This window comes from Haematobia irritans, chromosome 4 (genome assembly GCF_050003625.1).
Source record: "Haematobia irritans isolate KBUSLIRL chromosome 4, ASM5000362v1, whole genome shotgun sequence".
Classification (NCBI taxonomy): domain Eukaryota; kingdom Metazoa; phylum Arthropoda; class Insecta; order Diptera; family Muscidae; genus Haematobia; species Haematobia irritans.
The window spans coordinates 161,454,444-161,477,182 of NC_134400.1; the positions used below are offsets into that span (position 1 = coordinate 161,454,444).

Below are 22,739 nucleotides of genomic sequence, written 5' to 3' on the forward strand. Positions count from 1 at the left end.
TTGAACGGCTTCTGGTTGCTCTTCACTCCAAATGCGGCAATTTTGCTTATTTACGTAGCTTATTTATGTAGACCATAAATCGGACGTAAAGCGCGAAACATATTTCGAACCGAACACTGATTTTGGTAATAAAATTCAATGATTTGCAAGCGTTGCTCGTTAGTAAGTCTATTCATGATGAAATGTCAAAGCATACTGAGCATCTTTCTCTTTGACACCATGTCTGAAATCCCACGTGATCTGTCAAATACTAATGCATGAAAATCCTAACCTCAAAAGAATCACCCTTTACTTGTTTTAATATATTTGTGGCATATATGACAGTCTATCGAATACGATCAAGATCTGATGATTGGGATCTGTTATCTTCGCTGAGAAGAAGGTGATCAGATGTTAGTTTGAGATGTTTGGATGAAGCTGATTCGTAGATGAAGAATTTGGTTTGCAGGTATTCTGTAGGTTATAAGATCTTCAGTCCGTCGGTTCATAGTTGTTGTCTACGATCCGGCAGCAGCTTCAGGACGTTAGTCTGTCTTGATCGGGTTTTAGTATTACTATCATGGAGTCTACTTTACTAGCTAATCTACGCGGGAACTGTGGATCCGAAGATCCCAGGAGTGGATCCGAAAGTCCCAGTCGTTGAATGGTAGTTCCGAAGGATTCAGTCTCAAAACTGTATAACAGTAACTGGAGGCCCAAAGGACTCAGTGCTTCAACTATAGGACCGAAGGTCTCAGTGGTGCAGATTCGAAGATCTTAGTGGTTGAACTGAAGGCCCGAAGCCCTCCGTGTGACTATTTATTACGTACCCAGGAATAAATTCCTTAGTACGTTTAATATATGATGGGAGCAGGCATTCAGGCTATCATTTGTAGATGATCGGGAACTGGAAACTTCGCAGATAAGTAGGTGGCCGGATATTGAATGGATGGATGAGATAATTGGAGGTTGTTGGAAATGATTCGTCGAAGAGGAATTCTGTAGATCATAAGAACTTCGGTTCGTTGACGATCGGTAGTTGATAAGAATTTCAGTTGGATAATGAGAACATTGTCGTTCGTCGATGAGGATTTCTGTTCGTAAATGATCAGTAATTTATAAGAACTTGGATTCATTGGTAATCAGAGATTCCTGCATTCATGGATAGATAGATGACTGGTCGTTGCTGAGTAGTTCGCTTCGTTGATTATTGGGAACTTGTGCAATCGCTGATTTTAGGTAATCGGGAACTGCCGATAAGATCTTCGACTTTTAGACGGTTGCTACAATTGATACAATAACAAGAATTAGGGGATAATTTATATACGTGGTCTGGCCTTAGGTTAGGTTAGGTGGCAGCCCGATGTATCAGGCTCACATAGACTATTCAGTCCATTGTGATACCACATTGGTGAACTTCTCTCTTATCACTGAGTGCTACCTGATTCCATGTTAAGCTCAATGACAAGGGACCTCCTTTTTATAGCCGAGTCCGAACGGCTTTCCACATTGCAGTGAAACCACTTAGAGAAGCTTTGAAACCCTCAGAAATGTCACCAGCATTACTGAGGTGGGATAATCCACAGCTGAAAAACTTTTTGGTGTTCGGTCGAAGTAGGAATCGAACCCACGACCTTCTGTATGCATGGCGGACATACTAACCATTGCACCACGGTGGCTGGTCTGGTCTTAGCTTCGGTATCGGTAGTATGTTAGGTTAGGTTATGTTAGGTATAGTGGCAGCCCGATATGTTTAGGCTCACTCCATTGTGGTGAACTTCTCTCTTATCAATGAGTGCTGCCCGTTTCTATTGGCCAGCCTTATGGATAAGGGACCTCCTTTTTATGGCTGGGTCCGAACGGCGTTTTACATTACAGTGAAACCACTTTGAGAAGCATTGATACACTCAGAAACGACACCAGCATTATTGAGAGGGGGTAATCAACCGCTGAAAAGCTTGTTAGTGTTCAGTCGAAGCAGGAATCGAACCCACGACCCTATGTATACAAGGTGAACATTGCACTCGGTATTAGTGTACCTTTGTAGTTGATAGTTGATCATGGTCGGTTTCAGCATTGCGAACAACTATCATGGAATCTACTTTACTAGCTAACGTCCGAAGTGGTGGAATTTTAGATTCGAAGGTCTCACTGATGGAACTGTAGGAGCGAAAGTCTCAGTGGTGAAACTGTAGACCCGAAGTACTCACTGGTGGAATTGTAGATCCAAAGATCTTAGAGATGAAACTGTAGGCCTAAAGGACTCAGTGGTTGAACTGAGGATGGGACAATTACGCACCCAGAAGTAAAATCTCCAGCACGCAAAAACTATAACCGAATTATGAGCAAATGTGCGCTGATTATACGGCTGATTCTCTAAATATATTTTGTCACGTTATATGTTATATTAACATAATATAAATATTTAAAATAAATGCATAGGACTCTCATGGAGGAGCGCAAATTGTAAAGAAGATTATCCTAAAATAAAACAGGAAATTAATGAACTTTCCGTTAATAAAAAATTCCACACTGAAAAAAAGCATACTCGGTTCCAAAGATTTTGTCTTTACTTTAAAAAATTTGGCATTGATTCCATGCCAAAGAAGCGGAGAATACAAGTAAGGATACTTTTAAGACACAATTCTCGTTTAAATTTAGGTTTTGTGTACTTGCTTCTAGGAAGCAAATTTTAATTTTTCGCTTTCTCAGCTTTTTTTCTTCATATGCTATCAAAGTCCTTTAAAACGAGTTAACGGCAACTTTGTTTTCCAAATTAGGACTCGACTTCCAGTAGAAATTATGCTATGTTTGAAGTAAAAAACTTCTTTAAAATAAAGTTTTGAAAAACGTGTCCTATATTTGAACGATTTTTTGCTTTGTAGTCAAGATGCAAAAAGACAACAAATTTAAAGACAATTTCATTAAATTTAAAGAATTTTTCTGAATTATTAATGTCAAGTTGACCTTAGCCTATACATTTTTTCTTTCATGTTAAGATACCCATTTTTAAGTCAAATCACTTAATTATAAGGACAATATGACTTCATTGAAAAGTTTATCGACTTTTGGACAAGGAAAATAACTTTATTTTAGAGAAATGCGTCTTCTATGCTAAGCAAAATTTGTAATCGTATTTTAAAGACATGAAATCTTTGACCTCACGACAATATTTTTTTTCAGTGCAAAGAAGAGCCATCTCCTCCCTCCACGTCTATACTAATTGCTTTGGAAATTCCTTCTAGCTGGTATTGTCTAAATTTGTATCTGGCACTTTCTCTTGAATTATTTAATAGAACGCATTATTTCATCTTCCTTGTCCAGGAAAGGTATATTTGTAATAACATTTACTTCATTTAAAGAAATTTATCCTTAATATTGTGCAAATTTAGTACTCGAAAATCCAGGATTATGTAGGTCATTATTTTTTCAGTGTATTCTCATTAACAATTCCCTGGCCTTTCAGCTAAGCAAAATCCTTTGGCTGCATGGAAGTATAGATTATTGGAACAAGTCTTTTCCAAACCATGCAGAGAACCATTCATATAGAAACAAATGACATATCTGAAATCATAGTTGTAATTAAAATTTCAATAAATCTAAATGCAAAAGCAAAATGTCTACTAACCTGGTGCAATTGTGATCATCATCCAGTTTAAATGATCCCGTAGTATTCATATCTTTGCATACTTGAAGAGGTTCCCTATGCAAAGTAACTTCCGTTGTTGGTACTGGCTTAAAAATGGGTTCAATGGATTCTTTCGATTCATTACACTCTTCAGATTTTTCACTGGAGCAGAATCCTTTCTCTACATTGAAATACATGCCTCTGGGACAACTCTTCTCTAATCCTTCTAAGACATCATTAAAATTGTAACAAAGTATAAATCTAGAAAGAAAAAGCATATAAATATGATTCGGTTGTTTAAATCTCAATAAATCTAGGACCAAGTAATGATAAGTGGTCCTAGTTAAATATACAGAGTGGCTGATATAAATTGCAGGCATATTCTGGTTGCTATCTAAAACGCTCGTCTGACAACTGGCAGATTTATTCCAGTGGCAGTTCATCTTATTGTTTACAAGCCTAAGCTTACAAAAGCATTTTGATCTATTGTATTCAGAAATAAAATTATTCGTGATAGAATTCAAGCTTGATATTGAGTTTGCTTTATATTTGGCTGAAAACCACAGTGCTGCATCCACAGTTACCACAGTTGGTAGAATTCTACCAAAAATTTCTACCAAAATTTTTTTTACAGTTTGGTAAGATTTTGCAAAATTTTCTTCCACAACTAAGATGTACTTCATATTTCTACAAAATTGTCTATAGAAATAATTTTATTTTATTTGTTTATTTATTTGCATATTTATTATAATTAAATATTATAATACTTTAAAAAGACAATAGAAAACAAGTATATAAGGCCGTAAGTTCGGCCAGGCCGAAGCTTATGTACCCTCCACCATGGATTGCGTAGAAACTTCTTCTAAACACTGCCATCCACAATCGAATTACTTCAGTTGCGGTAACGCTTGCCGTGGTGCAATGGTTAGCATGCCCGCCTTGCATACACAAGGTCGTGGATTCGATTCCTACTTCGACCGAACACCAAAAAGTTTTTCAGCGGTGGATTATCCCACCTCAGTAATGCTGGTGACATTTCTGAGGGTTTCAAAGCTTCTCTAAGTGGTTTCACTGCAGTGTGGAATGCCGTTCGGACTCGGCTATAAAAAGGAGGTCCCTTGTCATTGAGCTTAACATGGAATCGGGCAGCACTCAGTGATAAGAGAGAAGTTCACCAATGTGGTATCACAATGGACTGAATAGTCTAAGTGAGCCTGATACATCGGGCTGCCACCTAACCTAACCTAACCTAACCTAACCTAACCTAACGCTTGCCGATGTCAAGGTATCTTAAACCTCCAAATACCGTCTTCTAAATTGTATGTAAGTCCATACGTGGTATATATTAAATAAAAAAAGATCGATTAAATAAAGGGTGGTTAAATTGTTGAACCACACCTAAACGCCAAGTTTTTTCCCCAATTTTATTATCTCTATTTCAGACTTACTCAATTTGAACAATGGACGTCGTGAATGGGCAGAATGGTTCCAAGAAATGGCAACAGTGGATGATCAATTTTCGAAGAAAAACAACTTCAGTGATGAGGCACATACATTTTCACCTCAGTGGATTCGTCAATAAACAGAATTGCCGCATTTGGGCGAATGAGAATCCAAGAGTGATTGTCGAAAAACCAATGCACCCACAAAGAGTGACTGTTTGGTGCGGTTTATGGGCTGGCGGCATCATCGGGCCGTATTTTTTCCAAAATGAGGCCGTATAGGCAGTTACTGTGAATGGTGTTCGCTATCGTGAGATGATAACGAACTTTTTATGGCCCGAATTGGAAGATATGGATGTGGACGATATGTGGTTTCAGCAGGACGGTTCCACTTGCCACACAGCTAACGAAACAATGGCTCTGTTGCGCAACAAATTCAATGGCCGTGTTATCTCACGTAATGGCGATGTCAATTGGCCGCCAAGATCATGTGATTTGACACCGTTGGACTTTTTTCTTTGGGGTTATTTGAAAGAAAAGGTGTACGTCGATAAGCCAGCAACAATTCAAGAGCTAAAGGATGAGATAATTTGGCACATTAACGGCATATAACCTCCATTATGCCTCAACGTCATCGAAAATTTGGACCATCGGATGAAGGTGTGCAACCGAGGTCGCGGCGCCCATTTGGTCGATATTTTATTCCATACATAATTGAATAATACCAATATATCATAATAAAATAAAATTACAATAATTTCCTAAATAGTATGTGTTTTATTCAAAATCAACATCGGCCCTTGAAATTTTAACCACCCTTTACGTATATAATTCAGTTTGACAAAATTTTCTATAGAAATAAAATTTTGACAAAATTTTCTATAGAAATAACATTTTACACAATTTTCTATAGAAATAACATTTTACACAATTTTCTATAGAAATAAAATTTTGACAAAATTTTCTATAGAAATAAAGTTTTGACAAAATTTTCTATAGAAATAAAATTTTAACAAAATTTTCTATAGAAATCAAAATTTGACAAAATTGTCTATAGAAATAAAATTTTGACAAAATTTTCTACACAAATAAAAGTTTAACAAAATTTTTACAAAATTTTCTATAGAAATAAACTTTTGACAAAATTTTCTATAGAAATAAAGTTTTGAAAAAATTGTCTATAGAAATGAAATTTTAACAAAATTTTCAACAGAAATAAAATTTTGACAAAATTTTCTATAGAAATAAAGTTTTAACAAAATTTTCTATAGAAATAAAATTTTAACAAAATTTTCTATAGAAATCAAAATTTGACAAAATTGTTTATAGAAATAAAATTTTGACAAAATTTTCTATACAAATAAAATTTTGACAAAATTTTCTATACAAATAAAATTTTGACAAAATTTGCTATACAAATAAAATTTTAAAAAAATTTTCTATAGAAATAAAATTTTCACAAAATTTTCTATAGAAGTAATTTTTTTTTTATTTCTATAGAAATAAAGTTTTGAAAAAATTTTCTATAGAAATAAAATTTTGGTAGATTATTTTTGGCTCCAGTGGCAACCATGATTATGAACCGATATGGACCAATTTTTGTGTGATTGGAGATCGGCTATATATACCTATAGACCGATATGGACCAATTTTGGTATGGTTGTTAGCGGCTATATACTAACACCATGTACCAAATTTCAGCGGGATGGGATGAAATTTGCTTCTCTTAGAGGCTCCGCAAGCCAAATCTGGGGATCGGTTTATATGGGGGCTATATATAATTATAGACCGATGTGGACCTATTTTTGCGTGGTTGATAGAGACCATATACTAACACCATGTACCAAATGTCAGCAGGATCGGATGAAATTTGCCTCTCTTAGATACTCCGCAAGCCAAATCGGGGGATCGGTTTATATGGGGGCTATATATAATTATGGGCCGATGTGGACATGGTTGTTAGAGACCATATACTAACACCATGTACCAAATTTAAGCGGGATCGGATGGAATTTGCTTCTCTTAGAGGATCTGCAAGCTAAATTTGGGGGTCCGTTTATATGCACTCAAAGGAAAAAAATGTTTGGAAAACGTGTACCGAAAACGTTTTTCTTTTGTTAGAGTTTTTTGAATTGCTTCGAAAATTTTAAACTTTTATCACCAAAAAAATTCGTTTGTTACAAAATTTTTATTTTTTCAATAAAAAAAGTTATTTTTGAAACAACAACACAGTCCATTTCGTTTATATCAAACACTGTTCTTTTCCGACTTTAGGTCTTTAATAAGACACAGTTTACAGTTCAAAATTTAATATACTACAATGTAATGTTGAACATTTTTTCGGAATCTTCCGAACATATCTGGAATATATGTAAAAAAAAAACTTTGGTCGAAGCAGGGATCGAACCCACGACCCTTGGCATGCAAGTCGGACGTAGCAACCACTGCACCACGGTGCCAAACTAAATGTTTGTTTCTGTTAAATAAACTTTGTATATCCGGTTCGTGGGCGCCGCAAGCTATGCTATATAAATATAACTTATATGGATATTTATCTATTGATGACCATAACAGGTACATAGCTCAGTGGTTAGTGTGTTGGCTTACAAAGTGCATGGTCCGCGGTTCGATTCTCCGTCCAGGCTAAAGGTAAAAAAATTTATAAAATCGTATAATTTCTTCTACATTGTTGGTATTACAGGAAAAGGTGTTAAGAACTAAAAACATCGTGGATGTGAGAAAGATGTGAGGGAAAATGGAATTAGAGGGAAATACATTTTTTTTTGAGTTTGTCCTTATGAAATTGTTTTTACATCCTGGAAAAGAATAAACGTTTATCACAAAAAGTATATACTTTTCTCCCAAATACACTTCCTTACAGCGAAAAGCAAATGAGAAACGAACTTTGTTTGTCTAAAATTTCGTTTGGGAGGAAAGAATTATTTTTTTGCGTGTGGGGGCTATACGTAAAAGTGGACCGATATGGCCCATTTGCAATACCATCCGACCTACATCAATAACAACTACTTGTGCCAAGTTTCAAGTCGACAGAATTTCACTACGACCCAGAATATATATATATATATATATATATATATATATATATATATATATATATATATATATATATATATATATATATATATATATATATATATATATATATATATATATATATATATATATATATATATATATATATATATATATATATATATATATATATATATATATATATATATATATATATATATATATATATATAACAAAATTGTATTTCTAAAGTGATTTCACCGCAATGTGAAACGTTGTTCCGATTCGGCTATAAAGAGGAGGTTCCTTTTCGTTGAGCTGAACATGGAATGGGCCAGCACTCAGTGATAAGAGAGAAGTTCACCACTGTAGTAACACAATTGACTGAATACTCTAAGTGAGCCTGCCAATACAGCTAACCTAACCTCGCATCATTTGAAGGACATAATTCGTGGCAAAGCTATCCAACTCGAACAAATCTTAATTGATTCTAAAATTTGATTTATTTCCGAAATATTTTGGCTTTTGAACAATAACATTAAAAATAAAATACATCGCTTTACTTTGTTGCATAACATCTTAGCCACCCTGTATAGCGACTGCATGAAAATAAATGCTCCTTATTTTGATCGATATACACAAGATGGCCACTGAATTTACCGATGTGAACACGAGAAAATTACAATCAATTGAAAATTTCTCAATCATCTTTAATATTTATGATAGGATAGAGATTGTAGTCAGAATCAAAAATTCGACTTTTTAAAAATTTGGAAAACGTCGTCTTATTTGGATAAAATTTTGAAAATTGTAATTTTTTGAGCTGCGGTTAAACCGGAAGATTTTACACATTCATATTCTTCTTATGTCTGTCACTATGAAGTGACAAGGTGGTACATTAAGATACAACCCCCCCGTAGATTGACTCGATCACTTTCACATAAATCGCTAGCAAGATGGACACACTAGTTGTCCAATATATACTCACTTGGTGCAGGTATCATCATAATCTGTTTTGAGAAATCCAATTGAGCCGAATTTTTGACAAATCTCTGTGGGGCTACTGGGACCCGGCTGTAATGTAATGTTGTAGTTGTAGCTGGTGAAGTCTGCTCTGTGCTAGGTCTTTGACTGGTAGATGTCGTTGAGGTTACAGTAGACATTACAGTACTGCTCGACATTGTAGCATCCGTTGTGCTTGTGTCAATAGTCGTTGGGGAGGATGTGGTGGTCGTAATAGTGGGTTTTGTTGGAATTTCTGTAATAGCAGCATCAGTGGTAGTGGTAGTGGGCGTAACAGTGGGCTCTGTTGGAGTTTCTGTAACTGTAGCATCAGTTGTAGTTTCTTCTTCCGGTATGTCTGCAATAGTTGGCGATTCAACCGTAGTTGTTTCATTGACTTCATAATCAATATCATTATAGTCATCGGCAGTGCAACTTGGCTGGAAAGTATTGAAAGAAAACTAATAGCATAAAACAAAAGACATTGTAAATATATATTTTTTTTGTTTTGGAAAAAAATCTGGGAGAAAACTTTCAAAAGGGTTTTTTTTTATATAAACAGACACATTGTATTGAACTCCATTGATCTCAATATTTGTACACGACAATGAGATTATTTATGCAAAAAATTGGGCCGGTTCGCTAATTAAATCAAAAAAGGAGTAATTTTTTCGTCGTGATATCCGTATGTTGCCAGACAAATGAAAAAAAATAGAATAAATGCTAACACATTTGAAACAAGCAAGTCATGTAGACCTTTAGAAGTCGGAGTGTGATTATACAAAAAAGTCATCGTTCGGGTGGTAAAAATTTAATACGAAGACCCAAAGGAAAGTCTTAGTCCAAGGAATACAAAAAGTTCTGTCAATCATTGTGGGACACATATTATGGTCTGGGTATGTTTTTCTGGACAAGTTATTGGCCCGATTCATAGAGTCGAGGGAGTATGCTTTCGGACGTCTACAATAACATTTTGCCCCATGTGTTATTGTCATAAGCGCAATCTGGTCCCATCTATAGAAATCGGGCGATTCATATATATGGGTGCTATATCGAAATTTGATTCGATTTTTCAATAGCGTTCGTACTAAAAACGCCGTGTGCCACATTTCACCACCGGTGGAATTGCATTGCTAATGAAAAACGAATGCCGTTGGCCATTGTGTTTTGATTTTTTGTGAACTTTTCCGTTTTCTATTAGCGTAGGATATAAAAATCTTGCATTTTTAATTTACGCCCCCAATACAAAATCATATATTATTATTATTATTATTATTATTATTATTATTATTATTATTATTATTATTATTATTATTATTATTATTATTATTATTATTATTATTATTACTATTATTATTATTATTATTATTATTATTATTATTATTATTATTATTATTATTATTATTATTATTATTATTATTATTATTATTATTATTATTATTATTATTATTATTATTATTATTATTATTATTATTATTATTATTATTATTATTATTATTATTATTATTATTATTATTATTATTATTATTATTATTATTATTATTATTATTATTATTATTATTATTATTATTATTATTATTATTATTATTATTATTATTATTATTATTATTATTATTATTATTATTATTATTATTATTATTATTATTATTATTATTATTATTATTATTATTATTATTATTATTATTATTATTATTATTATTATTATTATTATTATTATTATTATTATTATTATTATTATTATTATTATTATTATTATTATTATTATTATTATTATTATTGAATTCTTCATTCACAGCTTTTGCTGGAATTCACGTACCGGGTCTGTGACCAAAGGTTACGCTCTGTTGGGATGTAATCCAGGTTTTACATCCATTCGCCTAATGTCTCCCTCATGATATTTGTCGCCTTTATTAGGACAGACTTTTGTATTTCCGTTAGTAGATTTTCATGTAGGTTCAGTTTGCGCATTGATATGGTTGTTTCGCGTGGTATTGTACCTAGAGAGCTTACTATGATTGGTATTACTTCTATTTTCCTTAATTCTTGTGAGGTTCTCATATATTCCGATAGTTGTCGATATTTTGATTTCTTTGTGACTATTGTTTCCTGTATATTTGTATCATATGGTACTGCAAAATCTATTATATTTGCTGTCTTATTGTTTTTATCGATGATGATCATATCTGGTCTATTAGGCATGGTTGTGTCTGTTGTATTATTTATGAGTATTGATCTGTCCCAGTATATAACGTATCGTTGGTTTTCTATAATCGGTTTTGGTTGGTACTTGTAGTAGTGTGTTGTCTCTTCGTTCATATTTAACTGTTTTAGGATATTTATGTGGATAATTTTCCCCATATTATCGTGCCTTTGTTTGTAGTGTGTCGATGCAAGTGTTGGGCAGCTATTTAGGATGTGGGGTATGGTTTCCGAGTTGCTTCCGCATCTGCGACATGTGTCATCGGTGATTGTGCTATCATGCATAATATATTTTCTATAGGATTTAGTTGGTATGACTCCGTCCTGTATAGCGATGATAAAGCCTTCTGTTTCCGAAAACATATTGCTATAGAGCAGCCAGTTGTTGGTCTTCTCAATGTCTATATGTTCTTGATGTATGAGGTTAGGGTATTTCCCATGCAGTGGTTTCGATTTCCATTTCTCCATTAAACTATTGGTCCTAATTACCTCGGTGGTTGGCGCGTTTTTAAGGTTCAGTGGCGTCAGGTTGTCGTCTGAGTTTACGACGGCCCTGTATAGCGGTGATGTATTAGCAGTTCTGTTGAAATATTGTCTGAGGTTTTCTATTTGTTTATCGTGTAATGATTGTATATTAAGAAGGCCCCTTCCTCCTTGTTTCCTAGGGATGTTTATCCTTTCAACTGAGGATTTTGGGTGGTGGTGTCTGGTTTTAGAGAGGGTGGTTCTTATTTTTCTGTCTAGATTGATTAGATCAGTATTAGACCAGTTTAAGATGCCAAATGTGTATGTTAGTAGTGGGATCGCATATGTATTAATGGCTTTTATTACATTGCGGCCGTTTAGGCTACTTTTCCCGATTTTGTGGACGCGGCTTATGAAGTTGTTTTCCGTCTTTCTCTTTTCGGCTGTGTGATCTATCGTGGTATGTTGTTTTATGCCTAGGTATTTATAGTATTCCCCGCTCTCAAGAGGTGTAATGTGACTTCCATCTGCAGTAACGAAGTCATGTGATTGGGTGTATTTACCCTTACTCATATTTTGGGTTCTACATTTGTCGATGCCGAATTGCATTTTTATGTCATTTGAGAATATTTCTACGATTTTTAGCATATTTTTAAGATTTTGTTTCGTACTGGCATATAGTTTAAGGTCGTCCATATAGAAACAGTGAGAGATCTTGTGTTGGTTGTTATTATTATTATTATTATTATTATTATTATTATTATTATTATTATTATTATTATTATTATTATTATTATTATTATTATTATTATTATTATTATTATTATTATTATTATTATTATTATTATTATTATTATTATTATTATTATTATTATTATTATTTTGTGTAAAATACCTCATGTTCGATTCCTTGCTTAGCTTTCTGAAAAATCCTTTTTCGTTACTTTTTAAATTAAACCCAATAATCTTAAGTTTCTGAATTAATTGAAATTTAAAGACACCGTAACAAGAGCAAATGGGGTGAGAACAGTTTATCTAATTATACCCTGCGCCACACTGTGGAACAGGGTATTATAAGTTAGTGGATATGTTTGCAACACCCTCACCCAGAGAAGGAATATGATCACCTCAAACATGTTTCAAGAGCAAAATGTTATTTTTGGATGGTGACCATGTAACATGTTTGTCGCAAAAATGTTATTTTCTCGCCAATCATAACATGCTTTCCGAAAACATATACATAATTTCTGAGAAAATAACATGGTTGCGGCGAACATGTTACATGGTCAACACCCAAAAATAACATTTTGCTTTTGAAACATGTTTGCGGTGATAATATTCCTTCTCTGGGTGCAGAAGGAGACGAGATAGACACATGGTGTCTTTGGCCAAAATGTTCAGGGTGGGCTCCTGAGTCTATATAACCATGTCCGTCTGTCCGTGAACACATTTTTGTAATCAAAGTCTAGGTCGCAGTTTTAGTCCAATCGACTTCAAATTTGGCACAAGTATGTGTTTTGCTCCGAACTGATTTTGAAAAAAATCGGTTCAGATTTAGCTCCCATATATATTTCGCCCGATATGGACTTATATGACCCAGAAGCCAGAGTTTTACCCTAATTTGCTTAAAATTTTACACAAGAAGAACAATTAGTACTATAGTCAAGTGTGCCAAATTTTATTGAAATCGGTTCAGATTTAGATAAAGCTCCCATATATATCGTTCGCCCGATTTACACTCATATGACCACAGTGGCCAATCTTTTACTCCGATTTAATTGAAATTTTGCACAGGGAGTAGAATTAGCATTGTAGCTATGCGTGCCAAATTTGGTTGAAATCGGTTCAGATTTAGATATAGCTCGCATATATAGCTTTCGCCCGATTTACATTCATATGACCACAGAGGCCAATTTTTTGCTTCGATTTAGTTGAAATTTTGCACAGGGAGTAGAATTAGTATTGTACCTATGCGTGCCAAATTTGTTTCAGATTTAGATATAGCTCCCATATATATCTTTAGTTGAAATTTTGCACAGGGAGTAGAATTAGCATTGTAGCTATGCGTGCCAAATTTGGTTGAAATCGGTTCAGACTAGATATAGTTCCCATATATATGTTTTTCTGATTTCGACAAAAATTGTAATTTTTCTTGTAAAATCGCCACCGCTTAGTCGAAAAGTTGTAAAAATGACTCCAATTTTCCTAAACTTCTAATACATATATATCGATAAATAACCTTTTGCGAAGTTTCCTTAAAATTGCTTCAGATTTAAATGTTTCCCATATTTTTTTTTACTAACATTGTGTTCCACCCTAGTGCATTAGCCGACTTAAATTTTGAGTCTATAGATTTTGTAGAAGTCTATCAAATTCTGTCCAGATCGAGTGATATTTAAATGTATGTATTTGGGACAAACCTTTATATATAGCCCCCAACACATTTGACGGATGTGATATGGTATCGAAAATGGTGCAGGGTATAATATAGTCGGCCCCGCCAGACTTTAGTCTTTTCTTACTTGTTTTTTTTTTTTTAAGGGCAAGGGGCCCCTGCCCTTACTCACCTTTGTCAATGTTCTTTCACTGCAAAATCCAGATTTATTCTCAATATTACAAACGTAATCCTCTTGACATTCATGGACCAATTTCAAATCAATTAGTAGGACATATTTTGTATCACTAATGCACATGAAAATATTGTTGGAATCGGCTACACCACATAAGTCAGGCTCCTCATAGGGCAGAAGCGTTGTGGTATCCTCATCAATTGGCAAATTTGTTGTAGTCTCCTGAACATTCAAAATAGAAGTTGGTACGGCTGTAGCCATAACAATGGAATAAAATATCTAAATGTGATATTAGTATAAAATTTTTGAAATCTACAATTTTCCTTAAGAACTCACTAAACTCCATAAGAAATGCATTGTTGTCTCGAAGAATTTTATTTTGACAAAAAATAATAATAATGTTCACACTTTTGTTGATGCAAATATCACGACGTTATGGCTTTCACTGTCACATCTTTTAGTATATTAAGGATGATTCTACATTTTCAATTATTTTATAAAGATGTTTTGTTCTGATTAGTTCATGCAATGATAACTGCTCTTTATCTTTATGAGACATTCTTATATCATGGATTAAAATATTAGGCAAATTCATATCTTCCTTCGCACAATTTTGTCAAAATTTGTCAAATCAAATTTCTAAGAGCTGAGGTTTTATGGGTCTTCTTATCTGAGTTAGACTTCCCCAATCTCCAATGACTACATTTATGGGGAATTGTGAGCAATTCTTCATCACTTCATATAGAGAAAAAATATTTTGAAAGTTTATATTAAATTGTTAGTCATTTATTATTTGTTTTCGTTTTTTTGCTCATTTTTATACCCACCACCATAGAATGGTGACGGGGGCATAATAATTTTGTCAATCCGTTTGTAACACATCGAAATATCGATTTCCGTCTATATAAAGTAAATATATTCTTGATCAAGAAGAAATTCTAAGCATGTCCGTCTGAAGATGGGCTATATCGCTCCAAGTTTTTATGTAGTCCCCATATAAACCGACCTCCCGATTTGGGGTCTTGGGCTTATAGAAACCGTAGTTTTTATCCCATTAACCTGAAATTGTAAATCTAAAGGTATTTTGGGACCATCAAAAAGTGTACCGAAAATGGTGCCTATCGGTCCATGTTTTGGTATAGCCCCCATATAGACTGATCTCCCGATTTTACTTCTTGGGCTTGTAGAATTCGTAGTTTTTATACAATTTGCAGAAATTAGAAATCTAGAGGTATTTTAAGACCATAAAGAGGTGTGTCGAAAATGGTGGGAATTGGTCCATGTTTTGGTATAGACCCCATATAGACCTACCTCCCGAATTTATTTCTTGGGCTGCTAGAATCTGTAGTTTTTATCCACATTGCCTGAAATTGGAAACCTAGGTATTTTAAGACCACAAATATGTCAGCCAAATATGGTGTGTATCGAGCCAAGTTTTAGTATAGCCCCCATATAAACCGATCTCCCGATTTAACTCCTTGGGCTTCTAGAAACCGTAGTTTTTATCCGATTTGCCCGCAAATTTAACTATACTGGCATTTTAGACCCTTAAAAATCTGTATCGTATTTATTTTTACCGGTCCATTATGCAACTCATCGATATAGACCGATTTCACTTCTTGAGGGTATAGCAAGCGTACTGATCATAAAAAATGCTTGAAACTGAAAGTAAAATTTCCAGATTTTACTCCCTGTATTCATTTAAATAATGGCGGTCAACATCTACAGATTTAACATTTCAAATCAAAGCTTTATTTCATCATATACATGATATGTTTATGATTTCTCTAAAACTCAAACAAAATTGTTTCTTATAAATCCAGAATCTGATCTAGTCTTCACAGGTAGAACCTTAAAATTTATCTTGGGGAATTGTACTGGTTGAACTGGTCTGCTTAGGAGAATATCTGTCATCAAATCCCCTGAAATCCTATATTATCAAGTAACCCGCTACGGCGAAGAGTTTTGAAAGGAATCTATTATATTTGATTCATGGTGGTGGGTATTTAAGATTCGGCCCGGCCGAACTTACTTGTTTATTTATTTATATTTTTATTTGACTTTATAGTTTCTTTTATCTGTGACACACGAGATCATACTGTCCTACACAGAAAAAAATATCATTTTTCCCATTAAATTCTTATCAATTAAAAATTTAATTGATTCAACAAATTTTTTAATTTTGAAAAAAAAAAAAATCAATCATAAAAATTAATTGTATCAGTTATTTTTTTTTTTGTTGGTGATTGCTACTATCATTTCTGTGATTGAAGAAATTTCGATTATTTTTGTGATTGAAGGTAAAAAATATTTTTTTTCTGTGTACCGTTATGCCACTCTCACAGAGAAAAATTTCACTAAAATTTTTCCAATTAAAATCTTAATTAAGTTTTAAAAAATTAATTAAAATTTTACTTGATTCAACAAATTTTGTAATAGCATAGTTTTTTAATTGGATCAATTATTTTTTTAATTTATACTATCATTTCTGTGATTGAAGACATTTCAATTAAAAAATTAATTGCATCAATTAATTTCGTGATTGAATCAGAAATTTTTTTTGGCAAATTAGTAATTATACCCTCCACCAAAAGAATGGGGGTATATTAACTTTGTCATTCCGTTTGTAACACATGGAAATATTGCTCTAAGACCCCATAAAGTATACATATTCTGGGTCGTGGTGAAATTCTGAGTCGATCTAAGCATGTCCGTCCGTCCGTCTATTGAAATCACGCTAACTTCCGAACGAAACAAGCAATCGACTTCAAACTTGGCACAATTAGTTGTTATTGATGTAGGTCGGATGGTATTGCAAATGGGTCATATCGGTCCACTTTTACGTATAGCCCCCATATAAACGGACCCTCAGATTTGGCTTGCGGAGCCTATAAGTGTAGCATATTTCATCCGATCTGGCTGAAATTTGGTACATGGTGTAAGTTTTTAACAACCATGGTCTTTAGCCAAAATTGGTCCATATCGTTCCATAATTATATATAGCCCCCATATAAACCGTTCCCCAGATTTGACCTCCGGAGCCTCTTAGAGGAACAAAATTCATCCGATCCGGTTGAAATTTGGTACGTGGTGTTACTATATGGTCTCTAACAACCATGCAAAAATTAGTTCGTATCGGTCCATAATTATATACAGTCCCCATATAAACCGATCCCCAGATTTGGTTTGCGGATCCCCTAAAAACAGCGAATTTCATCCGATCCGGTTGAAATTTGGTACGTGGTGTTACTATATGGTCTCTAACAACCATGCACGAATTGGTCCATATCGGTCCATAATTATATATAGCCCCCATATAAACCGATCTCCAGATTTGACCTCCGGAGCCTCTTAGAGGAACAAAATTCATCCGATCCGGTTGAAATTTGGTACGTGGTGTTACTATATGGTCTCTAACAACTATGCAAAAATTAGTTCGTATCGGTCCATAATTATATATAGTCCCCATATAAACCGATCCCCAGATTTGGTTTGCGGATCCCCTAAAAGCAGCGAATTTCATCCGATCCGGTTGAAATTTGGTACGTGGTGTTACTATATGGTCTCTAACAACCATGCAAGAATTGGTCCATATCGGTCCATAATTATATATAGCCCCCCTATAAACCGATCCCCAGATTTGTCCTCCGGAGCCTCTTGGAGGGGCAAAATTCATCCGATCCGGTTGAAATTTTGAACGTGGTGTTAGTATGTAGTCTCTAACAAACACGCAAGAATTGGTCCATATCGGTCCATAATTATATATAGGCCCCATATAAATCAATCCCTAGATTTGTCCTCCGGAGCCTCTTGGAGGAGCAAAATTCATCCGATCCGGTTGAAATTTGGAACGTGGTGTTAGTATGTGGTCTCTAACAAACACGCAAGAATTGGTCCATATCGGTCCATAATTATATATAGGCCCCATATAAATCAATCCCCAGATTTGACCTCCGGAACCTCTTGGAGGAACAAAATTCACCCTATTCGGTTGAGATTTGCAACGTGGTGTTAGTATATGGCCGCTAATAACCATGCCAAAATTGGTCCATATAGGTCTATAGTTATATATTGCCGATCCCCAATCACACAAATATTGGTCCATATCGGTTCATAATCATGGTTGCCACTCGAGCCAAAAATAATCTACCAAAATTTTATTTCTAGAGAAAATTTTGTCAAAATTTTATTCCTATAGAAAATTTTGTCAAATTTTATTTCTATAGACAATTTTAGCAAAATTTTATTTCTATAGAAAATGTTGTCAAAGTTTTATTCCTATAGAAAATTTTGTCAAATTTTATTTCTATAGAAAATTTTAGTAAAATTTTATTTCTAGAGAAAATTTTGTCAAAATTTTATTTCTATAGAAAATTTTCTCCAAATTTTACTTCTATAGAAAATGTTGTCAAAATTTTATTGCTATAGAAACTTTTATCAAAATTTTATTTCTATAGAACATTTTGTCAAACTTACAAACTCGTAATTATATACGTATTTAATCGGCCTTTTTTAGTTTAATATATACCACATATGGACTACCTTGCAATTTAGAAGACGGTGTTAGGTAGTTTTAAGATACCTTGCCATCGGCAAGTGATACCGCAACCCAAGTAATTCGATTGTGGATGACAGTCTTCAGTAGAAGTTTCTACGCAATCCATGATGGAGGGTACATAAGCTTCGGCCTGGCCGAACTTAGGGGTGTTTATACTCGTTTTTTATACCCTAAACCACATAGTGGTTAGGGTATAATAAGTTTGATCGGCCAAAAAATGTGCCTACCAGAAATATTGATTTTAGACCCCATAAAATATATACCGATCGACTCAGAATCACCTCCTGAGTCGATCTAGCGCTTGGTGTCCGTCCGTCCGTCTGTCCATGTATTTGTTGTTCACAGGATTCCGGTCGCAATTATTAACCGATTTTGATGAAATTTGGTACAGGGAGTTTTTTGGGCACAAGGACGAACGCTATTGGATTTGGAAGAAATCGGATCAAATTTAGATATAGCTTCCATACCCAGCAAAAAAAGCGTCGCCAGAAAAGTAATGAAAATGTTCTTTTTGGATCCGGAAGTGGTACAGAATTGACGCAGAAGCGATGAATTTAACATGGGCTTGTCATAGGACGGAAGTCCTCCATTTCAACAGCCGTTGCACTGAATTTGCATCACTTCTTTAGGTGTGACCCGAATTCAATGTTTTGGATGTAAATTAAAAAATTCTGTGATATTTTGTCAAATAAATAATTTTTATAATTTTTTAATGGATTCTAACGCTTGTTTTAAACGTTTGAACTCAAATATTTTCAAAAAATCACAATTTTTTCAGATTGGATTTAGCATTTTTTTCGACAAAATTTAAATGATTTGTACCATTTTATGAATTCTTACTCTGTTTTTAACCTATTTGAAACAAAAAAGTTAAAATTACCCATTAAAAGTATGAAAAAACCACGTTATAAAAAATTGAATTAGAAGAACTTCCTGGGGAGTTAAAATAAAGAACATCATTGGGAGTGCATCTTGCCGAAGTGCTTTTAAGGTTGTGCCTTTGGAAGAACTTCCAAATTTTTTTGCTGGGTATATATGTATCGCCCGATTTCGACAAATGGGGTCCCGTTGCGCTTTTTTTCAAACGGATCGTCACCAAATTTGGCAAAAGGTAATCTTTTCCATCGCCCTTCAAGTCTGCAAAATTTCATCCAAATCGGTTCATATTTAAATATAGCTCTCATATATATGTATAGCCCGATTTTCCCAAATTTGGTCACAAAACCTTTATTTATCAACCGATCTTACTCAATGTTGGCTAAATAAAATCTTCTATAGCACTAACTATATGTGCAAAAAATCATCGAAATCGGTTAAGATTTAGCTATAGCTCCCATATATATGTACCGCCCGATTTTTCTAAATTTGGCCATAAAACCCTTATTTAGCAACCGATCTTACTCAAATTTGGCTAAATGTGGTCTTCAATAGCACTAACTATATGTGCAAAAAATCATCGACATCGGTTCAGATTTAGATATAGCTTCCATATATATGTATAGCCCGATTTTCCCAAATTTGGCCATAGAACCCTTCTTTATTAACCGATCTTACTAAAAGTTGGCTAGATCCAGTCCTCTATAGTACTAACTGTATGTGCAACATTTCATCGAAATCGGTTCAGATATAGATATAGCTCCCATATATGCATCACCCGATTTTGAAAAATTCGCCCCTAATAACCTTATGTTTGACCATACAGGCCTCATTTCTTAACTGATCTTACGCAAATCGTGCACAAGGTAACCTTTTGTGGTATTAATCAAACCCGCAAAATATTATGCAAATTGGTTAAGATTTAGATATAGCTTCCATATATATGCATCGCTCCATTTTCCCAAATTTGGCCATAGTACTCTTATATATTAACCAATGTTACTCAAATTTAAAATTTTGATGTACTAGCCGATCGTACTTATACGTACTTGTAGCTCTTACATAAGAATATTGCTCGATTTTTACAAATTTGTATTTATTACCCACACTAATTAAACGATTTTCTCTTTTTTAATAATGGGCTCAATATTAGTGGCATACTAACTCCGTGGGTGCAATATCGACACAGCCAGTGTTGCTAGAAGTATGGGAAAATCCCTATACACCCTCAAAAAAAATCGCTTCTTTAACATATGTTCCAAACATATTTTGCAGGAAGCACATATATTATTGCATACTGCCGAAACATTAATATGTTTGTTTTATGTGAACATATTATATGTTTGGAAGCATTTTGAGCCAAAAATATTATATGCTTGGAAGAATTTTTCCCAAACACGATTGTGCTCATTCCCTAACATACTCGTAATTTTCACTTCCACGAAATTTTTTAGTTATTGGCACCTTTCTCTGTAATACAAATAATGTTGAAGAAATTATTCACTTTTATAAATTTTTTAAATTTTACCTTTCGCCTGCACGGAGAATCGAACCGAGGACCATACAGTTTGTAAGCCAACACACTATCCACTGGGCTACGTAGCTGTTATAGTCACCAGTAGATAATTATCGTTTTAAGTTACATTTATATAGCATAGTTTGCAGCGCCCACGAGCCCATGCAAACATAACATTATTTAACAGAAACATACATTTGTTTGCCACGTGGAGCAGTGGTTAGCATGTCTGCCTTGCATGCAAAGGATCGTGGGTTCAATCCCTGCTCCGACCGAACATTTTTTTTTTTTTTAATTTACACATTTATATTTATACTATATTAATTTTTTTAAATGAAACATCGAAATGTGCGTTATTAAAGATTTATAGTCAGTAACAGTGCTTGATATAAACGAAATTGAATGATTTTTGGATAAAATATTATTTTTTATTGCAAAAATATTGTAATAAAAAACTGTTTTTGTACAAAACTTTAAAATTTGGAAGGAATTCAAAAACTAACAAAAGAAGAACGTGGAGTCGAGTATAAACATACATACATAATTTTATAATATAAACATAAATTTATTTAGGAGTGAACAGTTTTTTACTAGCATTTAACACCATCGCTCTAAAATTCCTTTTATTTTTCTTTAATAATTCATTTTAAAGAAAATAAACTTTTTAAATTGTTTTAACTGTAAAAGTCGAACTTAATGTCCGCTTTTATATTTGATGGTGTCCGTCAACTCCTCGTGGACTACTTTTTAATAAAGAGAAACTAAACTTTGTTTTTTTTTTACTTTTTACTGTGTAATTTTTCACTATTTCCTCCTTATTTCATTTTACCGTCCCAACTCTAAAAAGAGTATAGTGCCCTTTCGTTATTTTTATGAAGACCCCTGATTTCTTTTAACGAACCAAGAAAAAAATAATGCCAAAATGATAAACAAAACACATGTCCACACATACATAAAATGCTGCTCTCAAGGCGAAAACATAAGCTGTTTGTTTTTCAAATGTCTATTCTCTTGGTTCAGAATGTATATTCTCTTTATTCAAATCAAATAATATTTAGACTTAAACATATCAAATTTTTGGCCTTATCATAAAACAGTTTTCCGAAACAACATACAAGCGGTTTCACAGAAATTGTTCTCTTTTGACTCTTTTGCTGTGTTATATTGATATCTTTCGTCAACTCTCCCGGTTTCCATCCCTATTTCGCTGTATACTCTCTCTGTCGCTTTGAATAAAATATCCCAACATATGTATGTTTAGTTGAAATTTGTAAATTTATATATGTTTGTATTCACACATATGATTTTTATGAAACATTCATGCCCCAAACATAATATATTCTAACATATTAACATAGATGTCCCAAACATTTAGTGTTACTTTAGGAAAATTACATGTTCGCACTTAAATATATTGTGGTTTAAAATCGTGCCCGAAACACATTTTGTTTATATCGGAACATATGAAAAA

General features: G+C 33.8%; 1 protein-coding gene across 1 annotated transcript; it reads right to left on the reverse strand.

The window, feature by feature from the left end:
* Positions 1 to 3,716: 3,716 nt before the first annotated feature.
* LOC142235176 (uncharacterized) lies at positions 3,717 to 14,666 on the reverse strand. Its single transcript, XM_075306430.1, has 3 exons — positions 14,316 to 14,666; positions 9,071 to 9,524; positions 3,717 to 3,868 (listed from the first exon to the last, which is right to left on the reverse strand). The coding sequence occupies exons 1-3, from the start codon at positions 14,577 to 14,579 to the stop codon at positions 3,834 to 3,836; spliced, it is 753 nt and encodes a 250-aa protein (XP_075162545.1). The 5' UTR covers positions 14,580 to 14,666; the 3' UTR covers positions 3,717 to 3,833.
* Positions 14,667 to 22,739: the final 8,073 nt, after the last annotated feature.